The sequence below is a fragment of the Pungitius pungitius genome, chromosome 1, assembly GCF_949316345.1.
Source record: "Pungitius pungitius chromosome 1, fPunPun2.1, whole genome shotgun sequence".
Classification (NCBI taxonomy): domain Eukaryota; kingdom Metazoa; phylum Chordata; class Actinopteri; order Perciformes; family Gasterosteidae; genus Pungitius; species Pungitius pungitius.
The window spans coordinates 5,147,673-5,173,802 of NC_084900.1; the positions used below are offsets into that span (position 1 = coordinate 5,147,673).

Below are 26,130 nucleotides of genomic sequence, written 5' to 3' on the forward strand. Positions count from 1 at the left end.
GTTTTGCTGAATCTAACCACACCTCAGGGTGCTCCGTGTTGGGACAGCATCTGCCACTGTAAATCCCTCCTCGCACTATGGGATGTCCTTGCTGTTGTTGTTTTTGCATGTCCTTTGCAAAAAAAACAAAAAAAAATGATGAATGACATAAACAAGTATGGAGCAGAGGGAACACGGCAGCAGCCTGTTGGCATCACGTGGATGGAAACCGAGGAAACATCCCTCACGGGGACTGGAGATGTAGATGTGAACACACACACACACACACCTGCATGTAGAGCGTGTTCTCTACATGCAACAGGCAGCCATGGCCCCAAGGGGGCGCCATCATGTAACGAAACACAGCTGTCTGCACGCGAAGGGAGCGCGAACGCGAGTCACGGGACCACTTTAAAATAAGTAAATGGACACTTAAAATTGTCCATTTGTCTGTGAGTCTAACTGTCTGTGAGATTAGCCATGAAACTCCATTTGGTGGAGCATTAACTGCGCACGCCCTGTCGGCCAAAGGAGAAAGGAGGGGAAATACAGTTTGTGGGTCTGTGTGAGTGCACGCGTTCGTTTGTGGGTGCGTAAGAGAGAGAGAGAGAGAGAGAGAGAGAGAGAGAGAGAGAGAGAGAGAGTGTGAGCGTGCGATTGATCGCGTCGAGTCAGTCGGTGAGACAGCACTGAGGGAAGACAGGGAGGACAGACTCGTACCGTCTCCATCGTCCCGCGGAAAGGCGCCCAGCACAAGTTTGGGGAATAATGTCTGCGAACAACGCCACGAGCGACTACACGTGCGTGCGCTTCTACGTGTCCACCGTGTCCTTCTCGGTGCTGCTCCTCTTCAACGTCGTCATCAACTGGACCATAGTGCGCGTGGAGCAGCTCCGGAGTCACGCCCGCTTCGTGCTGGTTTTCCACCTGCTGGTGTCCTCGCTGGTCCACCTGGGCACGAGCAGCGTCTTCTACTACCAGCTTCACCGGGGCGCGCGACCGGCGCGCCCCGCGTGCCTCGCCATGGTCATCGTGTTGATCAGCAGCGCATGCAACATCCTGCTGACGCTCACGGCGATGGCCCTGGACCGCTACTGCGCGGTGTGCCACCCGATGCGCTACACCTCCGCGGCCACCCGCAGGTGCAGCTGGCCCTGGCTGCTGGGCGCGCTCACCTGGCTCGTGGCTCTCGGGATCCCGCTCGGTCTGCTCCTGCAGCCGGAGCCCGCGGCCGCGGAGAGCGGCTACGACGGGGTGTGCGGCCGGGAGCAGCTGCTGAAGGGCCAGCTGCAGAAGGTGGTGTTCATCGGCGCGTGCACGCTGCTCATCCTGTACAGCTACGTGAGGATACTGATGGAGGGGCGCCGCTTGGGGGTGGTGAACCGGCGCAACCGGGCCGGGTGCCGGACGATCGCGCTGCACGGCAGCCAGCTGGCGGTTTACCTCCTGCCCAACTTCGTGAACTTCGTGCTGACGGTGCTGATCAAACGAGGGCTCATCGAGGCGGAGACCAAAGAGCTGTCCGCCGTGGTCGTCTTTGCGTTCTTCAGCTTGGCGCAGTGCGTCGCGCCGGTCGTGTACGGGTTGCGTAAAGAGGAGCTGCTGGAGCAGCTGAGTCGCCGGTTCCCCCGCTGCTCCAGGTCCTTGAAGAGCGTCCTCGGCTGGACGGTGCGCGCCAGCTGGCCACGCGCACGACACATGCCGAGGTACGTACCGAAGCCACGTGCAGCTGCAACGTGTCAGAAAGTGGTGTCAAAGGGAGGAAAAAAAATTCCAAGTTAACGTGAAGTGATAGTAAATGACGCAACTGTGTGGGAAATTCCACACAAAAATCCAAAAATGATATTTATTTCTAAATATATATATTATATTTATATTTAGGGGTGGGGGGGATATGTGCTCAGGCTGCCACACATTTAATGGGACAGACGTGTTACCAAACAGTAAATACAGTGTTTATTTACTAAACTCAGACCACAGATGACAGGAAACGCAACACAATGCTCATTCACTGCCTGCAGGTAGCAATCACTAGTCAACACCAAATCATGAAAACACATCTTCGAGATTGTGTTACGTTGAGTGATTTGCATATGGTTCAGATGACTGATTATCATGAATTACAAGAGGCATCTCATGCACTTCACCGCAAAGCCACAAAAAGGAAGAACACAAGACCACTTCCGTTGTGCTGATTCAGTTAAACTCATTTTTTTTACCTTTAAATCCCGCCCCCCCCCCACCCCCCCCCCCCCCCCCCCACAGGGAGCGGACACTCACGGTACAGACGACCATCTACCAGCAGGCCTCGCTAGTCCCAGAGGAGGAAACCTCGGGTCAGGAACTCCTCACGTGACTTGGACTCAGGCCCCCCGCGCTACGGATGGGTGGGGAACATCTGGATGAGTTGAAGCCACCCTAAAAAAAGGTTCGCTCCCGAACCCCCGGGAACCTGCCGTCGCGCTCGTGCTCGCACCTCCAAGCGAGACGCCTCGGTCCCTGTGGTCAGTGGCGGCGGATGCAAAAAAAGGTCTCTCCGTCGTTTACTGGATGGAAAATGACTGGGACGGAGGGTCTAGTATCGCTCCCACGTGTTCTCAGCCCGGCGGATTCAAGTGAAGTCGGGAGCACGGGGGCCACGTGATTTTTTTCCCCGCAGCGTCTTTGTCCAAACGGAGAATCGATGCCACACTCGGATGTCTGTGCGTGGGGACGTTCGGAGGATCAGTAAAGCGCGGAATCCAAAGGGTACCCTCAAAAAACTGGATCTATGTCTCGAATGAGGACATATTGGTCATCGAGTACATTTGTTTTGTTCACCATTAAAAAAAAGGCACTTTAAATGCATGGGACCAAATTATTAAAAAGAACAAGAAAGGAACAAATCCTTAATGTTTGTCCAATTATTTGGAGCTAGTAGAGACAAATATACAATGACAACTTTCTCTCCTCCGGTATTGAACATCTGCTGCTCTAAATAACGATGTGATGCTAAATAATGCAGTAATGTATTAATGGTCCAGCTCCATTTCTCAGCGTTGAACCAAAACTAAGCTCGTCTTAAAAGGGGGGGGGAAAAGCCCAACATCTTTATGTGTCAACCGCAAGGGCTCGAGAGGCACCGGCACAAACTTCCTGTTTTCATTTCAGCAGCACAGAAGCGCTCTGATGGGAAAGTGCTCGAACCCGGCCAGGCTCAGGGGGGGGGGGGGGGGGTTACTGGCCCGGAAGAGAGAAGTGAAAGCAGTGGTGCTGTTTGCTGAGAGCGTCTCAAACGTGTTCACAAGTTACAGAAAAAAAAGACTACAACAGACGTCTGACACCCGGATAGAAGACAGTACAGGAGACAGATCAATGGGCACTTTGTTTATTAGTCCCGACCGGTAGGCGTGTTGCAAACCAAGAAGGCTCAAAATAGATCTACGCATACAATGGCACCAGACGACACGAGCGGCATTTGATCACATGTTCAGACAAAAGATTTCTAAATTAAGAGCCACCGTGCGAGGCGAGAACGTGCAGATCTTAATTTAAGTTGCTTTTAATGACGCAGCAGAACGCACCAGCGGGCGCGTTTATTGTACGACACATTCTTTCGTTGAACAGACGTCCCGCAAACCGGCTTCCAAGGCAAAAGTTTTGCTTGCGACATTTAACGTTTCTGTGCCGAGCGATCGACCTGCAGAAAGGCATTCAAGTACACAAACACGACATTATATACACATTTGAACACAATCCAGATACGGGTGTTAATCGCTCTGTCATCTTAAATAACTGCGTGTGAAGAGCTAAAAAAACCTATTATTAGATCCTCTGTCAACTGGCCTCTTGATCTCTAAGCTGCATTCACGTTTTTAGTTTTCTACTAAAAAAAAAAAAAAAAAGGGACCGAAATAACACCATAACCAGTCAACGCATTAAACCGGTCTTGAAGGCCAAGATTCAAAGTAGACGCTGCGGTTGGAAGCTGAGCCGACAAACTGGATGCATTCAGTCATCAGCCCGTTTCTTTCCGTCGCATCGATTCATTCACAAGTTGCCATTAAACAGATGAAACAGATGAAATGACAGAAACCGGTTAACAAAAGACGTCAAAATTCCCCGAGTGGAGCCGACGGAGCGATTATGACGACTTTGATTCATGGCGTCCGAGAGAACTCAAGTGTGCAGGACCCTGCAGGAGGGTGAGGAGACGGAGACAGAGACAGAGGTACACAGGGTGCGTCTAGAAACCCAGAGCGGGAGGAGCCACCACGCCACCGTTCTCCACCACGGCGGCAGAGATGGCGCGCATGTTCTTGAAGAGCTGACCCGACTGACTGGAGCGCAGCGACTTGATGTCTCTCAGGATCCTGTCGTGGGCCTGAGGGACGAAAGGGGACGTTAAATCAGTGTGTGGAAAACTACTATTATCAAAGCACCGCGACATTATCTTAATACGTGGTAAAAAAAATAAATAACATTGAGCTATAGAACCATGGCTCACATCCTTTGTGCCACATATATTCTGTGGAGGACCTTACCTCCACACACCACGTGTCACACAGCATCTTCTCATGCTGAGCCGTGGCGCTGCCCTGACTCAGAGCGCGCGAAGCCCTGCGACGGAGAGGACAACAGAAACAACACGGCGTCAGCTTAAAGAGCGAAAAGAAGTAGAGCAGCGAGAAGGCGTGTGGGAGTCTGAGGCGAGAGAGCGCAACAGGGACAGAGAAAGACGAGGCGTGTGCCTGTGAAAGATATAAATCTACATAAACGTCTTTTTGTTTCCGCTCACCTGGACAGAACCACCACCATGGCGTAAAGGTCGATGGCACAGTCTGCAACTCTGCTCAGGACAAATTGTTCATCTGCAACGGAATGACAGGTTAAAGAACGATATTAAAGATGTTGGGGAGGTTTTTTTTCGCTCTACTTAAACCACCCACAGTGGCGCTGCTTTACTTTTTCTTCCCAAACCCACTCACCAATGATCTTCTTCCCGTGTTTGAGCAGCAGCTCCTCGGTGACCCCTCCGAACTGTTCGATGGCCTTAGTGGTCTGGGAGAAAAAAAAGAAGAAAAAAAAGCAACAAAGCAGTAAAGTTCCCCGTCATATCATCCGCTGAATATGGACGTCGTACAGAAATGTCTACAGTCACACACACACCAGTTCTCCGCTGTGAGCCAGCTCGGGGTGGACCGCTCCCTGCAGAGTGAGACCTGTGCTCAGACCGGCCTTTCTGCAAACGCAGCATCAGAGGACAGTTAACATGAAGACGGAAAAACAAAGAAGAAAAAAATAAAGGACACGCGTTTGTTTCCTGTCCCCCAGACACAAACCTTTTGACTCTCTTGGTGATTTCTCCGGCGAGCATCCCGGCGTTGCCGATGGGGTTCTTCAGGGCCTTCTGTAAGCTCTTCAACTGGTTACCAGCGTTCTAGGAGGAGGGGATTTATCATTATCTATCTTTGGAGTTTAGCCCTAACATGAAAACCGTTCCCATCTTGGACACTCTAGTCTGGATTGACAAATCAAAGAGTACGTGGTGCAAAGACTTTTTTTTTTTTTTTTTTCTTTCGAAAAAGGAAGTTGCTTCACAATCGACCGTTGGTAAAAGCCGCAAGACGCCGCGAGCAGGAATGACTTTCTGCACCATCCACTCCGTGGTATCGCATCACAGGGGTCGGAAATGAACGCCGGAGGTCACCTGGAAGCCATTGAGCGCCACGAAGAGCCTCAGGATGTCGTTGGTGCCCTCGAAGATTCGGAAAATCCTCAGATCCCTCATCACTCTCTCCAAGCCGGTGTCCTGAGGAAATGGGATTGAGAAAGGCGGTGACCAGTCAAAAAGCATTGGGTCGTTCTTTTTCAGTTCAACCCCCCCCCCCCCCAAAAAAGAAAGATACAGTCAAATTATTGCATGTGACAATAACACGCATCTATTTACATACCGAGGAACCAACATGAGGCATAAGATGTGTGATTTATCTTAACTCACTTAACAGGAACAGAGACCAGCTATAAATATAAAGAAAAGTACACAAATGCCACACCATTTCCATGGCATTGGCCTGGATGAAAGCATCTTTTCCATTACTGGGGACATTTTTCCCCCCACTGCTGTGAGAGTCTGGTGACCTCCTGCCCCGTCCGGCTATTCTTGGGTTTTTTTTTTTTTTTTTTTTTAACTGGAGGAAAAGATTAATCTGGTATGTGTGCTGGTTGTTTGAAGCGTATCGCCCTTTTAGTGCTGGCTGTGTCATCGCTGAGGGGGGCGGGGGGGGGGGGGGGGGGGGGCTAATGTGGAAACGCGATAGCAGCAAGCAGAGGCAGATGAAACTTTACCCTCTCGATGAAACCACAACAGGAACAGAAAGGGCCGCAGGAAATTGCAACAAATCGTTTTAAACTGGAATTGTTTTTCCTGACGTCTTAAAAAAAAAAAAAAAAAAGGTTTGGGAACTTGATTAGTGGTGAGATGAAAAGGTTGCTGGTGTGAAAAATGGGACTCCTAAGCCAGGAGAGGGACCGTTTGGTGTAACAGGGTGAGCCGCAGAAGCAGCTTTTTAGGAACCATCAGCACACACACACACGCACACACACACACACACACACAGGAGCTCACCTTCATGTAACCCATGCCGCCCATAATCTGAACGCACTCGTCAGTCACGGTCCACGCAGCCTCCTGCAAAAACAACACAAATGTATCTTTAATTCAGAAATGAAGAACAAGACACGACCAATGCAGTGAAGAGGTGCCGCGTGAGGAAAAAGCCACTCGATATCTTACAGAGGCAAAGATCTTGCTGATGGCCGCCTCGATCTGGAATTCCTTGGCGCCGCTGTCCATGTTGCCGCTGATCATGTACGCCATCGACTGCAAAAAAGGGACACAAGCGGCGCGCGTCCAACAACGCGAGCTTTGAAACCATCGACAGGCGGGACGCGCAGAAACAAGAAAACGACACTCGCTACGAAACAAAAACACAAAAACTGGTGCGTCTTGGTATTCAAATGGAACCGACCTCTGTGACGTACTGCAGCATGGCCATGCGGGCCACCTTCTCCTGGATGACGCCGTAGTTGTGGATCTTGTTGCCAAACTGGGTTCTGTTGGCGGCGTGGTCCACCTGGTGGAGAGGGAGAAGCGGCGATCACCTTCACACCGAAATGCATCGACGCTCCTATCGATTTGTCTCGTGGGTTCTTTTGAATACATTGTGACAAAAAGTAACAAAAGGAAATCAACATTGATGCGGGTCTAACTGGAGTTCATCAATAGTTTTAGTAGTTTTAGAACGACAAATTTCGCTTCAGTCGGCCGGGAACTATGTGAACGTTTGAGAAACCAAACCGTGGGCCAGAGCACGTTTGCATCTTCAGCTTCTGTAACCTCGGCAGGAAGTTGCTGTGAAGCGGCATTACTGAGCTTAAAAAAAAAAAAGCCCCACAAGTGCACAGTTGAAAAGGAGGGTGAGCTCGATGTGACAACATCACCTCCAGTCCACCTCTGCACGTACTCACAGCTTTGCTGATGACTCCCTTCATGGTGCCGGAGAGGGCGGCGGCCATGCCAAAGCGCCCGTTGTTCAGGATGTTCATGGCCACCTTGAAGCCTTCGCCCAGCTCGCCCAGCAGGCAGTCAGCCGGCACGCGGACGTTGTCAAAGTAGACCTCGGCCGTGTTCGACGCCTTGATGCCCATTTTCTTCTCTGGGGGGCCACTGTGATAAATTAAGAATATATCATCCTAAGTCCTAAAAAGCTCCACAAAGGTTGTGCCACGGCGACAAACAAAGAATCATCTAAATCAGTGGTTCTCAACCGGTCTGGCTCCGGGACCCACCATCCCCCCGTAATGACAAGCCGCGACCCAAATCGAGGAACATTCTCCACTACTCAAATTTATTCAAAATCAAGTTCACAAGCTGAATTTTATATTCAGGATGTTTAATTGTCCTAAAAACCCAATGTCTCCCCCATATCAGAATGGTTTGACCCAACCTGGCACACGCTGCTGAAAACGGACACGGACCCGGCGCGACCCACCAGTTGAGAATCACTGATCTAAATGAACGATGTGCTCACCTCGTCACTCCTCCGAAGCTCCTCTCCACCACGAAGGCAGAGATCTTGTCCTTCATCTCCCCCGTCTTGGGGTCCTTCATGGGTGTCTTGGCGAACACCGTGAAGATCTCAGCCAGACCTCCGTTGCTGACGAAGGAGAAGAAAGAAAAAGACTTTCAGCCATTACGGAGTTATGAGACAAATTGAACAATAGCGCCTCCTTGTGATGAACTGTGGTCATGTACGCCTGGTCCTCACCTGATCCAGATCTTGCTCCCGTTGAGAGTGAAGAACTTGCCGCACGGCGACTGAACAGCTGTGGTCTTGATGGAGGCGGCGTCGGAGCCGCTGGCTGGTTCGGTGAGGCAGAAGGCTGCGATAGTCTCGGCTGGAGGGAGAAACGCAGATGTCATCAACGCGGTCGTATAAACCGCTTGTTTCATGGCATATGGTAAGTTTTGAGTCTTTTTCCGGGATTTGCAGATAGTGAAAAAAAACAACAACAAAAAAAAGACAACTTGCATGTAAGCTGCAGTAAATGACCAAAGATGAGTAAATCAAAAAAAAAAAAAAAAAAGTTACAGGCGACGTTAAATTCTTACCCGTGGCGAGCTTGGGGAGGTACTTCGCCTTCTGGGCCGGATTCCCAAAGAGCAGAATGCCCTTGAAGCCGATGGACTGGTGGGCTCCCAGCGTGATGCCGACGCCGAGGTCGTAGGTGCCGACGATCTCGACCAGCCGGGCGTACTGTGACATCGAGCGCATCGCGTCAGACTTACTCATCGCAGTTTAAAAAAAAGGGGGGGGGGGCGAAATGCACACGGAAGTAATATAGCGGACCCACCTGTGTGTTTGAGAGGCCGAGGCCGCCGAGGTCAGAGGGCACCTGCAGGCCAAAGGCGCCCATCTCCTTCAGGCCCTGCATGGTGTCGTCCTCGACCTTCTCCAAGGAGTCGTTCTTGGCGGCATCGTTCACTTCCTGTTCGCAGGAGGGGGGAAGCACACCTTTTTTACCCCAAAAAAACAAAAAAGGTACGCATATACAAATGTATCCGAGACATGAAAGAGGACGTCATTTGAAATTACCAAAAAGAATTTGTCGACGGGCCCCACAAGCTCTCTGAGGAACTGCTCCTGCTCTTCATTCAGGGCTGCGGCAGACAACGGTTATTATTACTTCACAGAAATGGTTAATGGGAAATGTGTGATATTCATCTTGAATTTACCTGAGGGGAAGGGGAAAACCTGGGCAGTCGCGACCTGCCCCTTGAAAATGTTGACGGCGTATGATTTGGATTCCTGCGGAAAGTTAAGCCATCATTAACATATTGGACATTTTTAGAATCCATTTTGAAACAGGATTTTTATCCAGACATCATATTTAATGTATATTAAAAAAACAACAAAAAAACATCCTAGTGTTACAAGAGTTCTGACAGTAACTGACAATTAACGTACAGTAGAAACCGTCTTGTCCACTTTAGCAGCAGCGTCACTGCCGACTGCGGCCGTCTTCTCCAGCACCGCCTGGAGAAAAATAACAGATTTATTAAGACAAGGGAGCTCGCAAAAAGTTCATTGATTCAGTAAAAAAAAATAACAAGTTGTTTTAACTGCATCTGAAATGAAATACATCAATAACATTGTGCAAAAATAAATGTTGCTTAAATTGACGACGTGGCTGGGGAGTGTTGACTTTTATTTTCCACTTCCAGCCGGCGAAGCTCTGATCTCAAGCACCAAGTGGGTGAGAGGTGATCCCAAGGGCAGAAGCCAGCCGAGTCCCCAAGCAGCAGGTGGACAGATCGCTTGGCACGCGATTATTAAAATGGAAAACAATGACTGTCGTATTGTATGTAATTTATCACTGGATTTGTAGCCCTATTGACTACGTAAATAAAAAACATCCCTATATTGTGCCCCAAAGATGTTTTTTGTCTGTATCCACACCGTTGTAGCGCTGTAGAAGTAAACCTTTCATCAATACATTCAGCACTGTGACGCAGTAGATAACAGGTGTCACCAGGGTGTGCAGGTGTTCCGGCTCCAGTGACTGTGGTGCGATTTGTTGATCTCAACACGGCTCCGATGAAGGGTCCGTTTGAAGGAAAGCCACAAAAACAAACTGTGGGGATGTCTGTGTAATGAGCTGAAATGTTGTGAGAAACAACCTGACAACTAAAAAAAAAAACTCTCACTGTAACTACTGGAGATCAAACTCTTCCAGAATCGTCAAAGCACCACTAAAAAGTAAGACAACACCATTTGGCCTAGGTATTTGAAGTGAGCCCTGCCTGGACCACGGCGGTGTCCCCCAAATCCACAGTGTCACCTTTATGACGGGAGTCACGTGACCAGTGAACTCTCCCCCACTTCCAGCAGGGAGGGCATGCCAACGTTATGTCTGCCACCCCCCTCGCCGCCACTGCCCCAAAATAAGGGCAGTGCACGCAATCTAATACATAACAAATATATATATACACTAAAAAGTGGATGTAAACGTGAATATGCCGTGGAAGGCTCCGTTAGGCCTCCGCTGTTACGTTACCTCCGCGGCTTGGCTCGCGTAGAGACGGGGGTTTTGTACAGCAACGACGGCCCCGGCATGACGCTGACCTCTGCGGAACGAACGCACACACACACACACACACACACACACACAAAAAAAGAGGATTTCACATAAGTTGTTATCCTCATTCAAGCAAAACAATGAAAGTCCAGAGACGACGTGTTCAACACTTCACCCTACCGAGACAGCCCGGGAGGGATCCGGAGAATGGAGCCGCACAGTGCGGAGGACTGACTCAATTTACGAAGCAGCATGGTTCTCTTTTGGTTGAGCACACAGAAGAAGAAGAAAAACAAATTTCTACATAAACTAAATGAAAAATAAACAAGAGGAGTAACTTAAAACGTAGACAGACGCCAAAGCGGAGTAGCTGCGCAGGGTAGTTTTACGCTAAGCTAGCGCTTACGTCATGACGCTGGCTTGATATGTAACGTTAACTTAACAAGTTTAGACTAGAAACATGAACTCGTTGTACTAATTGTAGCCCTCCTACCGAATGACTATTACATGAATATCACCCACCAATAATATTGTATGAAGACAAGTTCTAAGAGTCCGTCCAGTAGCCGTCAGGTCTTCTCAATGACCAGACATCACGGTTTTACGGATATTGTCTACCCGCGATGCATCCTGGGATATGTCGTTTATACGTAATACCTGCTGACGTGCTCATTCTGCGTGCGACCTTTTGTGTCCGTGTAACGGGTTTGACTGAGAGAGAGAGAGACAAAGCTTAACATAACAGAGTGCTCCGTAATAAAGCAGTATATTATGTTAAAATAAGGAACACGATCAGTCAGTTATTGGTACAATGACATGTGAACGGTACTTAGGTCAGTTGTGGTGGATCTAAATGAACTAATTCATATGTTATGGTGTTGTGTCCTTAACAAAGATAACTTAAAGGGAAACGTATCCCCCAGCTACAGTAAATCATACTTTTTGGTCTTAAGGAAAAGCAAGCGATTCGTGTCTCATTAAACAATCATGTTTTCAATATGAAATTTTAACATAAAAAACGAATAGTTGTTGACTGTAGAGGTGTAAAAATATCTAGATTAACTTCTAAAATGTAAGAGTAGACTTTTTATTGACTTTGTGGTATCAAGTAATATTTTGTGTACATAATGCAAGGAGACTAAAATTTTTTAACTCCATTAAAAGATCCTAGAAAATTGTTTGACTGAAACAGATTTATATATTTCTTAGTCATAAAGATATTTACAAATTATGATGAGAGCTCATTACAATCAGCAAAAAGATTCTGATAGATCATATTTTGATATTTTGTTTGTAATGGGACATTTTCTGGTGTTGCAACATTCCTGAATACAAAAATGTCACCCGACAAACACCGAACATAGATCATAACTTGTTACTCGAGTCTAATAGACTAGAAGTCGGAATTTTTGGTAAGTATCAAATTTATTCTCAAGTACACAAACATCGGTGGCAATATAAAAATCAAACAACGAGACACAGTCAATGTCACTTTTTTTTTCGTTGAATCTTCATTTAGCACCTTAATAGTTCGGTTATACATGATTTATATAGTCACTCATACAAAAAAAAAAAAAAAATGAAATGGGATGAAAAACGCAAGTCAGTTACATTAATAACAAGCATTGGGGCATTTGGATCACAGTTACTTCAGATATTACACTGAATGTAAATCAAAAAGTACCACTCTCAGCGTTTTGTCTGCACGTGTTAGTACCGTTGAGCCTCTACGGCCCCATACCGAAAACTCCTCACAGTTAAGAGTTACTGACGACTGGGCCTACACACAGTGATTTCCACCTGACCTTTTTTTTTTCCTTTTTTCTGGACCGATATTCTTTTCACATTTGAGCTTGGCGTCCTGCTGGAAGTTATTTGATGCACCCCCGGAGAGTGAAAGTGTCTCTTCGAAAAGCAAAGAGTAAGGCACTTGCTACCACAAAACCACATGTGTGTGTGTGCCGAATTGGATCCTTTTTGAGTGCGTGGCGCCCTCTGCTGTTGAGCTGCGGTCCGTGCGCTGCGCTCCCCCCCCCCCCCCCCACACCCCGGATGGAGGGCCGTCATTCGCAGCTTGTTTGGGAAGCTGCTTCCCTTCCTAAAAGATTGCATTTCCGTTTTTTTTTGGAGGATTTTAAAAAGCTCGGGGAGCCGAGGTGCTGATAGGCAAAAGTGGATTTATTGGTATTTCTTTGGGGGGGGGGGCGGGGGGGGGGGGATTGAAGTTTGGAAAAACAAAAAAAACGTAATGTAGTGGATTTTAATAGATGAACATTCGCTGACATGTTGTCAGACTGTTATCCACATTAGTGTTTTCGTCTTGCCTTTTCTTTATATCTCGTCTTTGTCAGTGTTAAACCCTGTTCTCACCAAATTTGCAACCACGGCCCTCAATCCGGAAAGGCCCCCTTTGAGCGCACAAAGCTACCGCCGGAGTGCGAAGCCATACACCAACTTCACGCGAAAGGTCACTCGACGCCACGACACAGGAAAAACAACGAGGAAAAAGAAGAAAAAAAAAAAAAAAAAAAGAACTACATGACATCCACGAAGAACTCGCTGGGGTTTCCCATGGCCAGGTGGAACGACTGGCGGGACGCCGTCAGCTCCGGGGGCACGGCGCCCAGGTCGCGGGTGGGCGGGGCGCCGGGGGGCCCCCCCGGGGTGGAGGAGGGCATCGGGGCCAGAGTCGGGTGCATGGGGCCGGCGACCAGCTGCTGCGCGTGCGGGTGGCCGTGGGCGGCCATGGCCGGGTGCGCGTGCTGGGGCACCATCATCACCATCATGGGGTTGTACGGCAGGATGCCCGGCGGGTAGGGGGACATGTGGGGCGGCTGGGGGAGGCGGTGGTGATGCGACCGCTGGGAGGAGGCGTGGCTGTGCTCGCTGGGGGCGGCCGAGCCGTGGCCCCGCCTCAGGCTGCTGCGGGTGGAGTACTCTGATTCGCTGCCGCTGCCGGAGCGCGAGTCGCCCTCCGCGCCCACGCCGGAGGGCGACTTCTCCCCGCCGCCGCCCACCGTGCTGCCCGGGCCTTTGGTGCTGCGGCGCCGCTCGCCCTCGCTTCTCGTCGAGCCGCTGCTCCGGCTCCCTGTGAGCGGGGAAAGGGGGGGGGGGGGGGGGGGGGGGGGGGCGTGGTTGTTTGAGATGTTAATGGACATTTTATGTATAAATGTTATGTATAACTATTTTTACATTACACTAAAGCAGTGGTTCTCAACTGGTCTGGCTCCGGGACCCACCACCACCCCTTAATGACAAGACACGAGGAACATTCTCCACTTCTCAAATTTATTCAAAATCAAGTTCATAAGCTGAATATTATATTTTATATTCAGGATGTTTAATTATCCTAAAAACCTAATGCCCCCATATCAGAATGGTTTGATCCAACCTGGCACACGCTGCTGAAACCAACACTCCGCTGCATTAAAAAAGTCCCTTCAAAATAAAATCACAGGATGAATTTTTTTTGTGATTTTTGTTTTGTAATTCTAATTAATTATAAAAACGGGTCCGCGACCCACCAGTTGAGAATCACTGCACTAAAATCAAGCTTTTGACTTTCCAACCGTAGACACTCAATGGTCTAGTTATTTTATTAATAACCTTGATGCACAATGACTCAGCAGCGCTACCACTACTACGTTAGTAGTAGAGTAATCAATCCCCCCCCCAAAAAGCCCCCCGGTGCTCACCTTCGCTGTGCTGGCTGCCCGTGCTGCCGGGCGCGTAGCTGTAGCTGGTGAGCTCGTGGTACGGAGGCGGCTGGCTGGAGAAGGCGTGCGTCGGGTAGGGCTGGTAGGGGAACGTGTGCATCATGGGCCACGGGGAGGCCCCGGGCAGGGGCAGGGGGGCCAGCGTGTCCTGGTCCGAGGCCCCGCTGGAGCCGTCGTTGTCGTTCAGGGAGAGGTTGGCCATGTCTGTGGAAGGGGTCAAGGAGGAGGAGGAGTCAAGACAACTAAACGGTGGAGCAGCCGCTTCGTTGCGGCCTCTCCGAGCAGAGCCCCGCCCGTCACTCACAGTTCTCGCAGTCGCTCAGGTCTCCGAAGACGTAGTAGCATTGCTCGGAGAAGGTGATCTTGTTGACGGTGTGTCGGATGAAGCCGGCCTTCAGCAGGTTGCTGGCGTACTTCCTGGCCTCGCGGCGGTCCTGGAATCCCTCGATGTGGTGGAAGAGCCACTCCACCACGTCGGAGCCTGGAAGACGGAGATTAGTTCAACCCGATCGTTCAGAGCACCATCATCAAAACAAACTGGAATGAATACTGTCTGTACGTACAAAGTAACATTAAAATACTAATCCCAAAATATATGTACACAAGAAAAAAATACAAAAGATGGAGAACGCTCTTCTATTTTAAACAGATAAATACAATAATATCCCATATAAAATCTGTGCGAGACAGCTTATTAACTCAAGTGTTAGAAAAAAATATCACACCAAAAGAATTATTTGGTTCTCCCTCTTCACTCGATTATCACTAAACTGTAAAAGAGACCGTCACTTCAATAACAGTTTACCTAATCCCTCCATGTGATTCATTTGCAGGCGATTCCAATTTAACTGATGCACTTTGGGGGGGGGGGGGGGAAACACGAGTCACACAGCTGTAATTCGGAGAGCATAATGCCCGCCCTGTGCAGCCCCGTGAGGACAGACCGTCCCTGCCACTAATGTAGGCCTACTTCGCCTCCTCCGGACTGGCCTTACCCAGGAAGGCGTTGGGGATGGTGATTTTCAGCCACATGCGGTCCCTGACCTCCAGACCAGACTCTGGGGAGGCCATCGCCTTGGCGACAGACGCCATGTCGGAGTGCAGCGATAAGTTGAAGTCGTCAAACCCTGGAAGAGAGACACGGGGGCCATTTTAGGGAAGCGAAAGAGGAAACGCAAACGCGCAGGGGTGAAGGAGAAGATCACCAGGAGGGGAGATCGGGGTCAAAATGAGATCAAAAGGAAGGAAAGGAAGAGTGAATATCGACTCTGACATAGAACCTGGGTTCGTGCGGCGATATGAAAAAGGACAGAGAATAACGAGGAGGGGCCGAGAGACGGCGCCCGCAGAGGGGGGGACAGTCGGGACAAGCGCTCACGTTCGGTCTCCGTGACGGAGGACGACGAGGTGATGGTGCTGAGGGAGGAGCTGCCTGGGAAGGGGGGGTAGACCCCCGTCATGGCAACGGAGTGGCTCACCCACGCTGCTGGGTCGATGGGTCGGATGGGTTCATCTGGAGGGGGAAATGGGGGGGGGGGGTATTGTTAGTGCCAGTGGTGAGCCATGAACCTGGGGACGAGGAGGGGGGGGTGGGGTCGCACAGTACTCACTGCGAGGCAGCGTGAAGTAGCCCTGAGGAGACGGGTCCCAGCACTTAGCCACCGTCAGGATGATGGGGCTGAAGAAGAAAAAAAAAGGGGGGCCGTTAGAACAGATACCGGCTTGTGTACACAACCCAAAAGAACCTGTCTGATAACATGACGTATGAGGAAGAACCCCCCCCCCCCCCGAACAACAAACAACTCACCCGGGCTTGTGGACAATCTCCCTGAGTACTCGCACCGCATCGTCGTTACTCATATTCTCAAAGTTGATGTCATTCACCTTTTAAAAAGAAAAAGATTTAATACAATAATGGGACATAGAAGCAACCCCCCCCCCCCCCCCACACGAAAAATTTGAGGCTTGAGGAAATGATAATTGGAAATTTACTATTTTTGTCACTTCAGAGACCAGATGGCAAATAAATTAAATCAAGAAATTAAAATTGGAAGATTTTTGAATTTGAGCAGAACATAACTTGTGTCTCTATGCTATTCATTTAGTTTGTTCCTCCACCCCAGTTATGTGTTTTCGTATCTGAACCAACTTCGTTTCTAAAGACGAAAACATCCCAAAACGGTGCTCAGGGTGTCCAAGAACTGAACTAGAATAACGCAACAAGAAACATAACAACACCCCTTTTGATTCAGGATTAACCCTTCGTTGGCCCTCACCTGCAGCAGCATGTCGCCAGGTTCGATGCGTCCGTCCGCCGCCACGGCTCCACCCTTCATGATGGAGCCGATGTAGATGCCTCCATCGCCCCTTTCATTGCTCTGGCCCACGATGCTGATGCCCAGGAAGTTGTACTTCTCTGTACGGGTTGAGAAATCACGGCGGTGTCAAGGTGTTAACCCCTCGAGTACTTGACTTCATTCACAAATCGGGAGTTCACGTACCCATGTTGAGAGTGACGGTGATGATGTTCAAGGACATCGTGGAGTCGGTCACGCTGCTGAAGGACGAGGCCTGGAGTGGGGAAGCAAAAAGGACCACGAGAGAACAAACAATTATAAGACCTCTCGACAGGAGAAAAAGAAAAGAAAAAAAAAAACGGTACAAAAGAAAGAACAAACCCTCTCCAGGCGCGGGGGGCGCTGTTTCCGGCGTCTGCGGTGGCGCTTGAGAAGCCTCGAAGCTGTGCTCTGCTCTGTGGCACTGCTGAACCTGCGGAGGGTGAACCAAAAGGAGACACGTGAAGAAGAGAACCGGGCCCCACAGAACCTTTAAGACGCGCGGAAATAACAGGGAGTCTGGAGTCAAGAGGCACAAAAATGAAATACTTCATTACGCACACATCTAAACCAACCTTTTCCACAAGGGAAGAAACGTTCAGGTGGAGATGTTTGAATCCAATGAGCATCGTCTATGATAAACTACCAAAATCTCAAAGTCTCTCTTTTTTTTGGCGCCCTCACCTGCTCATGGTGTCGTCGTCCTCCGAGTCGCAGAAGCTGGTGGTCTCCAGCTCGCTGCTCATCACCGTGCTGGAGCTCTCGTAGCCAGCCAGGTGGCGCTCCAGTCGGGTCTGGCCGTTCATTCGAGGCCCTGAAACGGCGTTTTTCAAGAGCTCACATGCATTTCTCACTTCTCCACATCGCTGACTGCGTCGCACATCCCGTCGCTCGGCAGCGGGCCGCGAGGTCGACCCGCGCTCGTCTTACCGTGAGGCTCCAAGCTCTCTCTGTGCCGAGGTCTCTCCCTCCTGAAGGAGACCACGGACTCCGTCTCGGTCTGGTCGTCCAGCGTCTCCACGCTGCCTGTAGCGTTGGGGCTGTTAAAAAAAAAAAAGTGGGGGGAATGAGAAATGCGAGAAGGAACTCCAGCTGCTATAATGTGGTTGCTTTCCAGATGTTCAAATAACCAATAAAGTGAAGGCCCTGTTTTAGGACTTCAAATATTTCGCATTGCACTGGATCAAAATCAGCGTTTTTTAATCCACATCAAAAGGTCAGTAATTACAGAGACTCTTACCCTCTAGAAAGACACGATGAATCTTTTGTCAGATGAACAATGTAATTGAAACTAAACTCTAAATGAATAACTTTAGCGGGACATTTTTTTTTTATCATGAACCCTGTGCAGAAGTTCACTGATTGTTAAGGAGAGGATGCTTTGCCGTCTCCTTTAGGCAACAGGTATGTGCACGATATAACAGTGTAGCCGAACGCACATAACGATATTAATATCCAAGAGACATCCACAGCTGGTAACAGACCAGGATGCACGTAGCAACATGCTAACGCTCCGGTAGCAGGCTTGAGTAACCATAAGGATACAGACAAATATGCTGATTGCTGAGGAAGAAAGGGAGCGCCTTGAGGTTCAAGATGAAAGAAAAAGGGACAAAAAGAGGAAAAGCCCCTCCATTACAAACGACAGTATGATTCTGCAAAGCCACCACGCTGAGTTAAAGAGACAAACAAGCACGAGATACGAATTGACAGCGCTGCGGCCGCGAGGGGAGTGACCTCCATTTGACCCCTGGAGCAAACATCAAAAGAGCCCCGGGCATCAAGAGAGAGGGAAAGTTAACATTCGAACTATAAATACTTTTGTTTGTTTTGGACGCCACAGCCGCCGGACGGATTACCGTAACAGTTTCCTCTCTCAGAAGGTTTGACGTGGACAAAAGACGAGAGCGTCTCATTTCATTTCCTTTAATCTCAACGTCGAGATAATAAAAAAACGTCTTCAGACTGCGTGCAAATATCTATAAATGACGTGTGTGTGTGCGCTTAATGAGGTAAAAGTATCTCCCGCCCCCGTGGACAACAAGGGCCCCCCCCCCCCCAGCATAGATCAGCATCAGATGAGCCGCAGTGTTCCTGCTATTCCTGTAGCAACGTGATCCTGGGAGTGGACGAGACATTCGGGCGAAAAGAGACGCCATCCACCTCACACCTGGGGGACCGGCCCGAGTCGCCCTCTTTGGGGAAAATGCACTCACTGGAAGGAGGGCGGCCTGGAATCCCCGATGCCCCCGGTCCTCTCTGCGGGTGGGGGTGGGAGGGGCGGAGGAGGGGGCGAAGGCTGGGGAGTTGCTTCCACCGGAGGCACCACCGCCACCGGGGGCTCCGCCGTCGGAGCGTCCGAAGACACCAACTGGGGGGGGGGGGGGGGAGGGAGGAGAGAAAATAGGAGAGTAAAATGAGACTTAAAGAAAGAACATAATCTGAGGGAGGGGCGGGAAGAGAAGCGGGTAAGATGTCAACTAGTTTGACACACAAACACACCGCTCTTTTCAGGAGGACGTCTCCGGGGGACACTGGAACGTTATCCCACACTTAACCCGTCTCTCCTCGTCTCTACAACAAAAGGGCCTGCGAGTAGGCGCACAAACACACACACCGAGAGTACCACACAGCGTCCCATTACATTAAAAACAAAACATACGCAGGGTGGGTATAAGATACATACAGGGTGTGGGGATATTCGTTTGGAACGGACACACACACACACACACACACACACACGGGGGCACTTTTGTTGCGCTTAAATGAGTTTCCCCGTCGAAATAACTCAACCAAGCAGAGTCTTTCAGGGGTGCACAGCCCCCCCCACGCTAATGGCTACGAGACTACAAATCGCTCGTCTGCTGCGATCCCTCCGTCCGCCTCTGCCTGCAGATCACATATCAGTCCCTCTGGTGTCTGAGCTTTGTCCCCCCCCACCATCCCCTTTCTCTTAAAGCCTCCCCCCCCGCTTTCTTATGCACTTACCAGATGCTTTGGCCTCAAACCTGCTTATCTGGGCCCCGATGTTTTGTCTCTATTTAAATGTGACTCTCAGGTTGGTGGGGGGGGGGGGGGGGGGGGGGGGGGTTCCTTCTCTTGGAGAAATGGAAAGTATGAAATCTGTGCCACTTGGAGCTCGCAGGCTTCACAAGGAGGGAACGGCTGAAGCTCTTCTGGCTCAGGGGGCCATTGTTAAGCGTGCATCAGCCCGCCTACGTTCACCTTTCTGCACAATCAGCAGAAAGGTCTCAAACGGCAGAGTTTGGATCGGGGAAGAAGAACCACGGACGACGGTTGTCTGCAAAAAATGGAAATAAAACGTGCAATCCTAGAGGATTGGATTATCGAGGTGGAAGGAGTACCAGGCGAGTGGAATTAAAACTATCTTTCATATTCTAATCAAGGAAGATTAGTGGCACAGGAAAAAGGAAATGGTGTTTCTGAAGACAGCCTCGCCCACCCTCCAAATTTTAACATGAAGAAAAGATTCAAGATTCTGACCTTTCCACAGAAGCCTCAGAGGGAAACTTTTGAAATTAGGTCGATTACAAATACGGAGCAATGGCCAGGGCTGACATCTGGATCCTGGACTCCCCCCCCCCCCCCCTCCTCATGCAACAGGTTTAATCGCCCCTTACCCATGAAACCACTCTGCCGTTGAAACAAGGCAGCTTGGCACCGTCATCGGAAATCTCCTCCTTCACCACCCTGAGGAAAAGCAGAGGGACACACAGTGAGGCTTCCTGAGGGACTGGAGGAACACAGCCCAACACCTCTTTCTCCTCCCCCCCCCCAGTTCTGTCTGCTCGGGAGGAAACCGTTTACATTACTGACACATTAAATGAAGATGCATGGAGGCCATCACGACGGAACTCAATCAAGTCCAAAGCCCAAAGCGCCTTAAAAAGCAGGCACCTCCTTCCCTCCTCCAGAGTCTTCCTCCATGTGTTTGTCCGAAAGACAAAACATTTGTTCTCAGCTGTGTAACCCCCCCCCCCCCCCCTCCGCCACTCTGTTATTATAGTAGTTCTTACCGGGACAAGGGGCTGGGCACAATTGCTACAGGGCTCTTTTTCCTCCCTTTCCCAGCTGTTGAGAGCTGGGCCTTGTGGACAGACTGTTGTGGGCACTGTGAGGGCCGAGCTTTTATTTGCATTCGAGTGCAGCGGGTGGCAACATCGTCACCCCCCCCCCCGCCCCCCATCGGGATGTGAGAAACTGCATCCGGGCAGCAGAAAGAGCAGATGCTGCATTCTTCTCCCGAGAGCGGAATTGTCTTCATTCCTCGTCCCTCCGAACAAACAAGGGACGGCAGTAGAGTCATTTAAACACACACGAATAAACGCACAAACAAGCCTAGAGGTATGCAGAGACCCGATGGGTTTAATAAACAACCGGAACCCCCACCGGAGGTTCTCACCGCCCCCGTCTTCAGACCCACTTTTATACCAATTAATCTTTCTTCCGTGCTCTCCTTCACCTGCAGAGCTACACTGTAGAATATCTAATACCCCCCCCAAAACCCTTCTTTCCTCTCCTATTGGAAAGTCCTGACACCCAGCAAACGCCCTCCGTTCAGCCCGGGTTCTCAGCACCGGTCCTGGCCTGCTCTATGGACCCCCCCCCCCCTCATTGACACACACCTCGACAGCTGGCCTCATACCAGGCCAAATGAAAACACACACTATTACACACTCCTCTCTGGGTAGGGAAGTGTGTGTGTGTGTGTGTGGGGGGGGGGTCCCTGCTTTTGATTGGACAGCTGACTCAGAGCTATGTTTGAATGTTTGTTTGTTTTGTTTTTGTTGAAAAGTGGGAATGTTTCTCTCCATGAAAGACTTGCATTGCTCTGCAGAGAGAGGTCGGCTCGCTCAAAGACACTTCCACGCACACGGGGTCCAAACACATCCCGTCAACAGATAAAATAATTAGAAGACATTAAGAGAGTAAAAAAAACCATTACTTTGCCCATGATATGGCAAATAAACCCACTCAGTTTGCGGTATATCAGGTCCACCGAATCATGCATTTCTAATGTTCTGTTTAAACTAGTTTAAGAGACGTGTATGGTCATTTCAAAAATGTTGCATTTGCGTGACACAGTTGGAGTCTGAACACAATTGGCCAAATGACTGTTGATTGTACATTTTTCACAATATTCTGACATTTGTTTGGCCCAACAATAATCGAGGGAACTGATTGGAGGGGGATAATGATCCCAAACTGAGGCCCTAAAAGGATATTTCTGTGCAATCGGAGTGGACGTTGCACTAAAAGAAGAAGAAGAAGAAGTGGTTCACCTGAGGCGCCTTACGGGCTACAAATGGTTGCTTCCGCAATGCATCATCTACTTTTGTTATGAAGCACACTGCCGGAGCCAAAAGTCCCGTCACAGCCTCGTCCACAAACTGAAACAAAACACCGTTTACAGTGGTATTTTTTTTTTAAGTGAAAAGCAAGCAGATCACCTCATTTCACTCGACAAACAACCGAAATAGCCGGTCGCATTTTTCCCCGATTACTCAACTAATCACTTCAACAACCGGACCTCGAGGAGCTTTACATGCACATCGCAGATGTCCTCAGGAACATCTCGGAAATCTGTTGTTGTCGTTATTTATTCCCACCGTCTGTGCGGGGGGGGGGAGAATGAGAACCCATCCCTCCTCCATTTCATCTTGATGTTTCAGGGGCAGACACAGCGGCTTCCTTGGCACGGGCCCCGATGGTGCCATCCAACAGAGAAAGATAGAGGCAAATGGCCCCCGGGCCTTAAAAACCTCATCCAACACCAAAACGCATTTAGCAGAAGTCCTAAAGGGTCTCGCTGTGGTGGTGGTGGGAGGTTGGGGGGGGGGAAGTGAACCGCAAACATGCATTCTTCTGCAGGGAAACGGCTAGACGGAAAGGGAGGAAGAAAAAAGATGAATTGATAGGGGAGAGGAGACAGCTCTTTCTGGGGAAGTGGTTCGGGAGAAAAGGGGAGGGGGGGGGGGGTGAAAGGGATGGCTGGCAGGGCAAAGTGTTAAAGAGGGGAGACACACAAAAAAAAACATGGCTTCAGTCCCAAAAAGAAGGAAAAAGGCGAGGATTTCACCAGATGATGGACTGGAAGGAGGGAGGGAGGGATGAGGATTAGGGGTAAGGAAAAGCAGCAGGGAATGCTTCCATTGTAATGATGATGTTTTCTGAGGAGGAGGGGGGCGGGTACGTCCCGGCTTCCGTACCCTTTATTATTTATGCAACCACTTGGATATTCATCAATATTCGTGATAACTTCGCAGGTTGGGATTAGGGATCGTGTGGGCTCAATGGCGACCCGCATTCAAAGAGTAAATGCCGTCCCTCCACCGCGAGTTATTCCTTCCGTGACAAACACGCGACAGCCGGTCACGGATTCGTGGGGAAGTAAAACGCACGCATTATAATAAATAAAGTTTTTTTTTTTTTTTAATTAGCCACGCATTTTTTCCCTGTTACCTTGTGCGTGACGCTAGTGCTCCTCCACTAAGATAACAAAAAAAAGACACAATGCAAGTAACGTTGCAGCTTAACAATTAAAGTTCTTGAGAAGCTTTTACAACTAGTTTCCTTCTAAAAAAAAAAAAAAAGAAAGAGAAAAGGGAGAAAAATCACAGCAGCTCACCCGAAGTCCTGGTCCATAGACTTGAAGAAGAATTTGTAGTTCGGCTTGTTCAAGACCTGTTTAAAATCCAGCAAAGTGATATTTTCGGCTGCGATGGGTATCTTCACCAAATACGGCGTCTCCTCTTCGTCGATGTGGTAGATTATTTTGGTTTCCGCCATCTCCGCGGTGGCTTTATTCTCCCCGACGCTGGAAGCCGTGAGGCGAGGCAGCGTTGACTTTGTTGAGGCAAGTTAACGGTGCTAGCGGCGGAGCTAACGGCGGAGCTAGCTAGGTGGCTAACGAGACGGCAGAGGTGAAACGATGATGGCCACTGAGATTTTTTTTTTTTTTTCGGATCCGGGCCAGATGGGACGTGAAGCCTCGCGAAGCCCCCTCGCTCGCTCTCCCACTTTCTTTCTTTCTTTTTTTTTTCTTAAACAAGTAAAACGCTCGCACTGCCCCGCATTGTTACCCGAGGGGCGAAACACGACGGACACGCTACATTCACGCGACTTAACGTTAGCAAACTAGCAACAACTTTTTTTCCCCTAACAAAAACATACAGGGGGGAGGAGGGGAGAGACGGGGGGGGGTCTAGCAACTTTTTTTGCCACTTTTTGTGAGCCAACGCGGCGTGTGACGTAAACACGTAACCCCGCCCCCCGTTTTCAAGCACACTTTCCAACGCCACCCGCTGACATTTGTGTTATTGAGAGAAAAACAGCAGGTAAAAGAGATATTTTAAAGTAAGTAAAATTGACAATTGTACATAAAATAAAAATAATAATATTCTGTTATAAGTAAATGTATTGCATTACTAATATCCAAAAGTAAAAAAGTACTCTTCTTGCTGAATTGTTGATTTACCACTATATTTAATAGCTGCATCATCATTTTTAATACATCGATGTGTACATTATTTATGAAGTGATAGTCATTCTAATTTTGAGTTTATAATCTACATTTTCAAATCCTAATGTAAAAGAGTAGGAGGGACAATATTTGCCAAGTATGATACACAGTACATTAACCTTCAAATAGTGTTAAGATTAGGTTGTAAAGTATTATCTATTTAGTTAGGGGCCGTGTATTAGTATTAAACAAAATCCTTTCATTTGACCAAATTACAACAAACAAGAACAAAAGCGCTTAAGGAACCCTGTAAAACCCAAGCCATACAATTTAAACTTTGGAGTAACATAATGTTTGCTTTAATACGCCAGAAGAACAAACATCAATCAGTGCACATTTTTTGGTGATTTTCAAAATGTAAGCACTCCACACAGTGTGAATGTGTAGCTTGATTTAATGTATGTATGTGTATGAGAAGCACAAAGTGTGAAACCAACAACCACTGAAGCATATTCAGTGTTATTTACAGTTACTAAATAAACCACCAGAGGGAACTCTTAAATATGCAGTGCAGGGAGTGAGGATTGGTGGTATTAAAAGTATGATTTCCGCTAGTCCCATTATGACAGGGCCAGTAGCCAATAGTAACTCTTTGATTCTCTAAAACAGGGGTGTCAGACATAAGGCCAGCGGGACAGGGGGTGCAGCCCCGATCCTCTGGATGACGTTGCTAAGTGTGAAAATTACAGAAAAACGTAAAATGCATCTCTAAAAAAGTAGCTGCTATTCCTAAAAAGTCCACTGGGGGTCGCGCTCTGTGAGTGAGCGCATGTGTTAGACCAGAGATCAAAGCGGGCAGTATGTGGCCCCCGACCTAAAATGAGTTTGAAACCCCTGCCCTAAAATGTCACGTGTCAACTTACCGCACAACTAAATCACCACCCTTTAAAAGAGGACCCCCGTTTCCTTCCAACACTAAAAATGCCGGTTGAAAAAGTGCGGCCCGAACACCACCACGCCCACGCAGGCGACCACAAACAGCACCCAGAAGGTGACGGCCAGCAGCTGCACGCAGAACAGCGTCTTCCTGCTCTGCCGGCCCACCCCGCCCTCGCCGCCTCCCGCCGGGCCCGGCGCCGCGCCGCACGGCCTCCCCGGGTGCATCTGCTGCACCCGCAGGCTGACCGTGGGCAGGATGATGAAGCCGGCGTCTCTGGCGTCGCCCTCCAGGGTGAGCACCACCCTCTGGGTGACGGCGGCCAAGGCCGCGGGGGGCAGCCCGGCCAGGATGCGCGAGTGGCGGGGCAAGCAGAGGGCGCCTCCGGTCTCCAGAGGCGTGAGGTGGCGGCAGAGGGGGCACGGGAGGGCCGCCGCGCCGCCGGCGCCGAGGGGCCGCTCGACGGGGCGCAGCTGGATCCTTTGGAGGCACTCGGTGCAGAACACGTGGAGGCACTCCAGCATCCGGGGGCACTTGCTGTGCTGGTTGTACTCCTGGTAGCAGACGGGACACTCCACATCCACGGGCTCCCCGGGGGCGGTGCTGAGGCCCGGGCCCCCCTGCTGGGTAGCAGAGACCAGGCACCCCCTCATGGTGGGTGAGGGAGGGGGGGGGGGTGTGCTCAGTGATGCAAGTAGATTACTCTTTAGCAGAGGGCCGTAACATCTGCATGGAGAAAAGAACCTTAACTAAGGCCGATTTGATTTTCTTTAAGTGTCAGGATTTGCTCTCCTTTTGGACGGCGCTTTGTTTCTTCTGAGGTTTTATGGAGAGATTCCACGGCACATGAGTCAGAGCATTCGTCCTTGCGGTCTGCTCACTATCTCGCCCAGAGTCAACGGAGTGTGTGCTGGCCTTCTACCAAGGAAGTGTGAGAAGAAAAACAGAAGCTGTAAAAAAGGAGGTGATGAGTCACTGAGGGTATCGGCATGTAACGCATGCAGGTCCACTTTTCTTCACTCACATTAGGGATGAAACTGTTTAATGTTTGACAAGATA

At 49.6% G+C, this 26,130-nt stretch overlaps 4 protein-coding genes across 4 annotated transcripts; 1 reads left to right on the plus strand and 3 right to left on the minus strand.

The window, feature by feature from the left end:
• The first annotated feature begins 593 nt into the window (after window positions 1-593).
• Window positions 594-3,182, plus strand: zgc:194312 (uncharacterized protein LOC794943 homolog). Its single transcript, XM_037478902.2, has 2 exons — window positions 594-1,685; window positions 2,245-3,182. Exons 1-2 carry the CDS (start codon window positions 748-750, stop codon window positions 2,333-2,335), a joined length of 1,029 nt encoding a protein of 342 aa, XP_037334799.1. The 5' UTR covers window positions 594-747; the 3' UTR covers window positions 2,336-3,182.
• Window positions 3,183-3,330: 148 nt separating this feature from the next.
• On the minus strand, window positions 3,331-11,240 carry acadvl (acyl-CoA dehydrogenase very long chain). Its single transcript, XM_037478901.2, has 21 exons — window positions 11,122-11,240; window positions 10,780-10,859; window positions 10,579-10,648; window positions 9,489-9,557; window positions 9,257-9,329; window positions 9,117-9,181; window positions 8,875-9,009; window positions 8,633-8,777; window positions 8,289-8,418; window positions 8,052-8,177; window positions 7,489-7,687; window positions 6,990-7,094; window positions 6,755-6,841; window positions 6,587-6,649; window positions 5,669-5,770; window positions 5,301-5,398; window positions 5,128-5,200; window positions 4,947-5,019; window positions 4,757-4,829; window positions 4,503-4,578; window positions 3,331-4,342 (listed from the first exon to the last, which is right to left on the minus strand). Exons 2-21 carry the CDS (start codon window positions 10,851-10,853, stop codon window positions 4,205-4,207), a joined length of 1,974 nt encoding a protein of 657 aa, XP_037334798.1. The 5' UTR covers window positions 10,854-10,859; window positions 11,122-11,240; the 3' UTR covers window positions 3,331-4,204.
• Window positions 11,241-12,807: 1,567 nt separating this feature from the next.
• Window positions 12,808-23,846, minus strand: dvl2 (dishevelled segment polarity protein 2). The gene is made up of 15 exons (XM_037480495.2): window positions 23,301-23,846; window positions 20,293-20,362; window positions 18,868-19,022; window positions 17,582-17,691; window positions 17,336-17,465; window positions 16,994-17,084; window positions 16,817-16,886; window positions 16,592-16,731; window positions 16,123-16,199; window positions 15,926-15,993; window positions 15,694-15,828; window positions 15,311-15,442; window positions 14,620-14,796; window positions 14,295-14,519; window positions 12,808-13,687 (listed from the first exon to the last, which is right to left on the minus strand). Exons 1-15 carry the CDS (start codon window positions 23,459-23,461, stop codon window positions 13,134-13,136), a joined length of 2,295 nt encoding a protein of 764 aa, XP_037336392.1. The 5' UTR covers window positions 23,462-23,846; the 3' UTR covers window positions 12,808-13,133.
• A 1,211-nt stretch (window positions 23,847-25,057) lies between these two features.
• Window positions 25,058-25,724, minus strand: si:ch73-335l21.2 (RING finger domain-containing protein). Its single transcript, XM_037479653.2, has one exon. The coding sequence runs from the start codon at window positions 25,722-25,724 to the stop codon at window positions 25,110-25,112; it is 615 nt and encodes a 204-aa protein (XP_037335550.2). The 3' UTR covers window positions 25,058-25,109.
• Between the last annotated feature and the right edge of the window lie 406 nt (window positions 25,725-26,130).

Bases quoted from the DNA above. Each gene is read 5' to 3' on its own strand.
- acadvl (XM_037478901.2), bottom strand. From the start codon at position 10,853: ATGCTGCTTCGTAAATTGAGTCAGTCCTCCGCACTGTGCGGCTCCATT. The intron at 8,419-8,632 runs GTAAGAATTTAA...TTCTCCCTCCAG, and splicing joins CCTCCCCAAGCTCGCCACGG to CCGAGACTATCGCAGCCTTC. The intron at 5,201-5,300 runs GTTTGTGTCTGG...CTGCGTTTGCAG, and splicing joins ATCACCAAGAGAGTCAAAAG to AAAGGCCGGTCTGAGCACAG.
- zgc:194312 (XM_037478902.2), top strand. From the start codon at position 748: ATGTCTGCGAACAACGCCACGAGCGACTACACGTGCGTGCGCTTCTAC. The intron at 1,686-2,244 runs GTACGTACCGAA...CCCCCCCCACAG, and splicing joins CGCGCACGACACATGCCGAG to GGAGCGGACACTCACGGTAC.
- si:ch73-335l21.2 (XM_037479653.2), bottom strand. From the start codon at position 25,724: ATGAGGGGGTGCCTGGTCTCTGCTACCCAGCAGGGGGGCCCGGGCCTC.
- dvl2 (XM_037480495.2), bottom strand. From the start codon at position 23,461: ATGGCGGAAACCAAAATAATCTACCACATCGACGAAGAGGAGACGCCG. The intron at 17,466-17,581 runs GTAAGACGAGCG...ACGCCGTTTCAG, and splicing joins AGAGAGCTTGGAGCCTCACG to GGCCTCGAATGAACGGCCAG. The intron at 17,085-17,335 runs GTGAGGGCGCCA...CACCCTCCGCAG, and splicing joins GACGACGACACCATGAGCAG to GTTCAGCAGTGCCACAGAGC.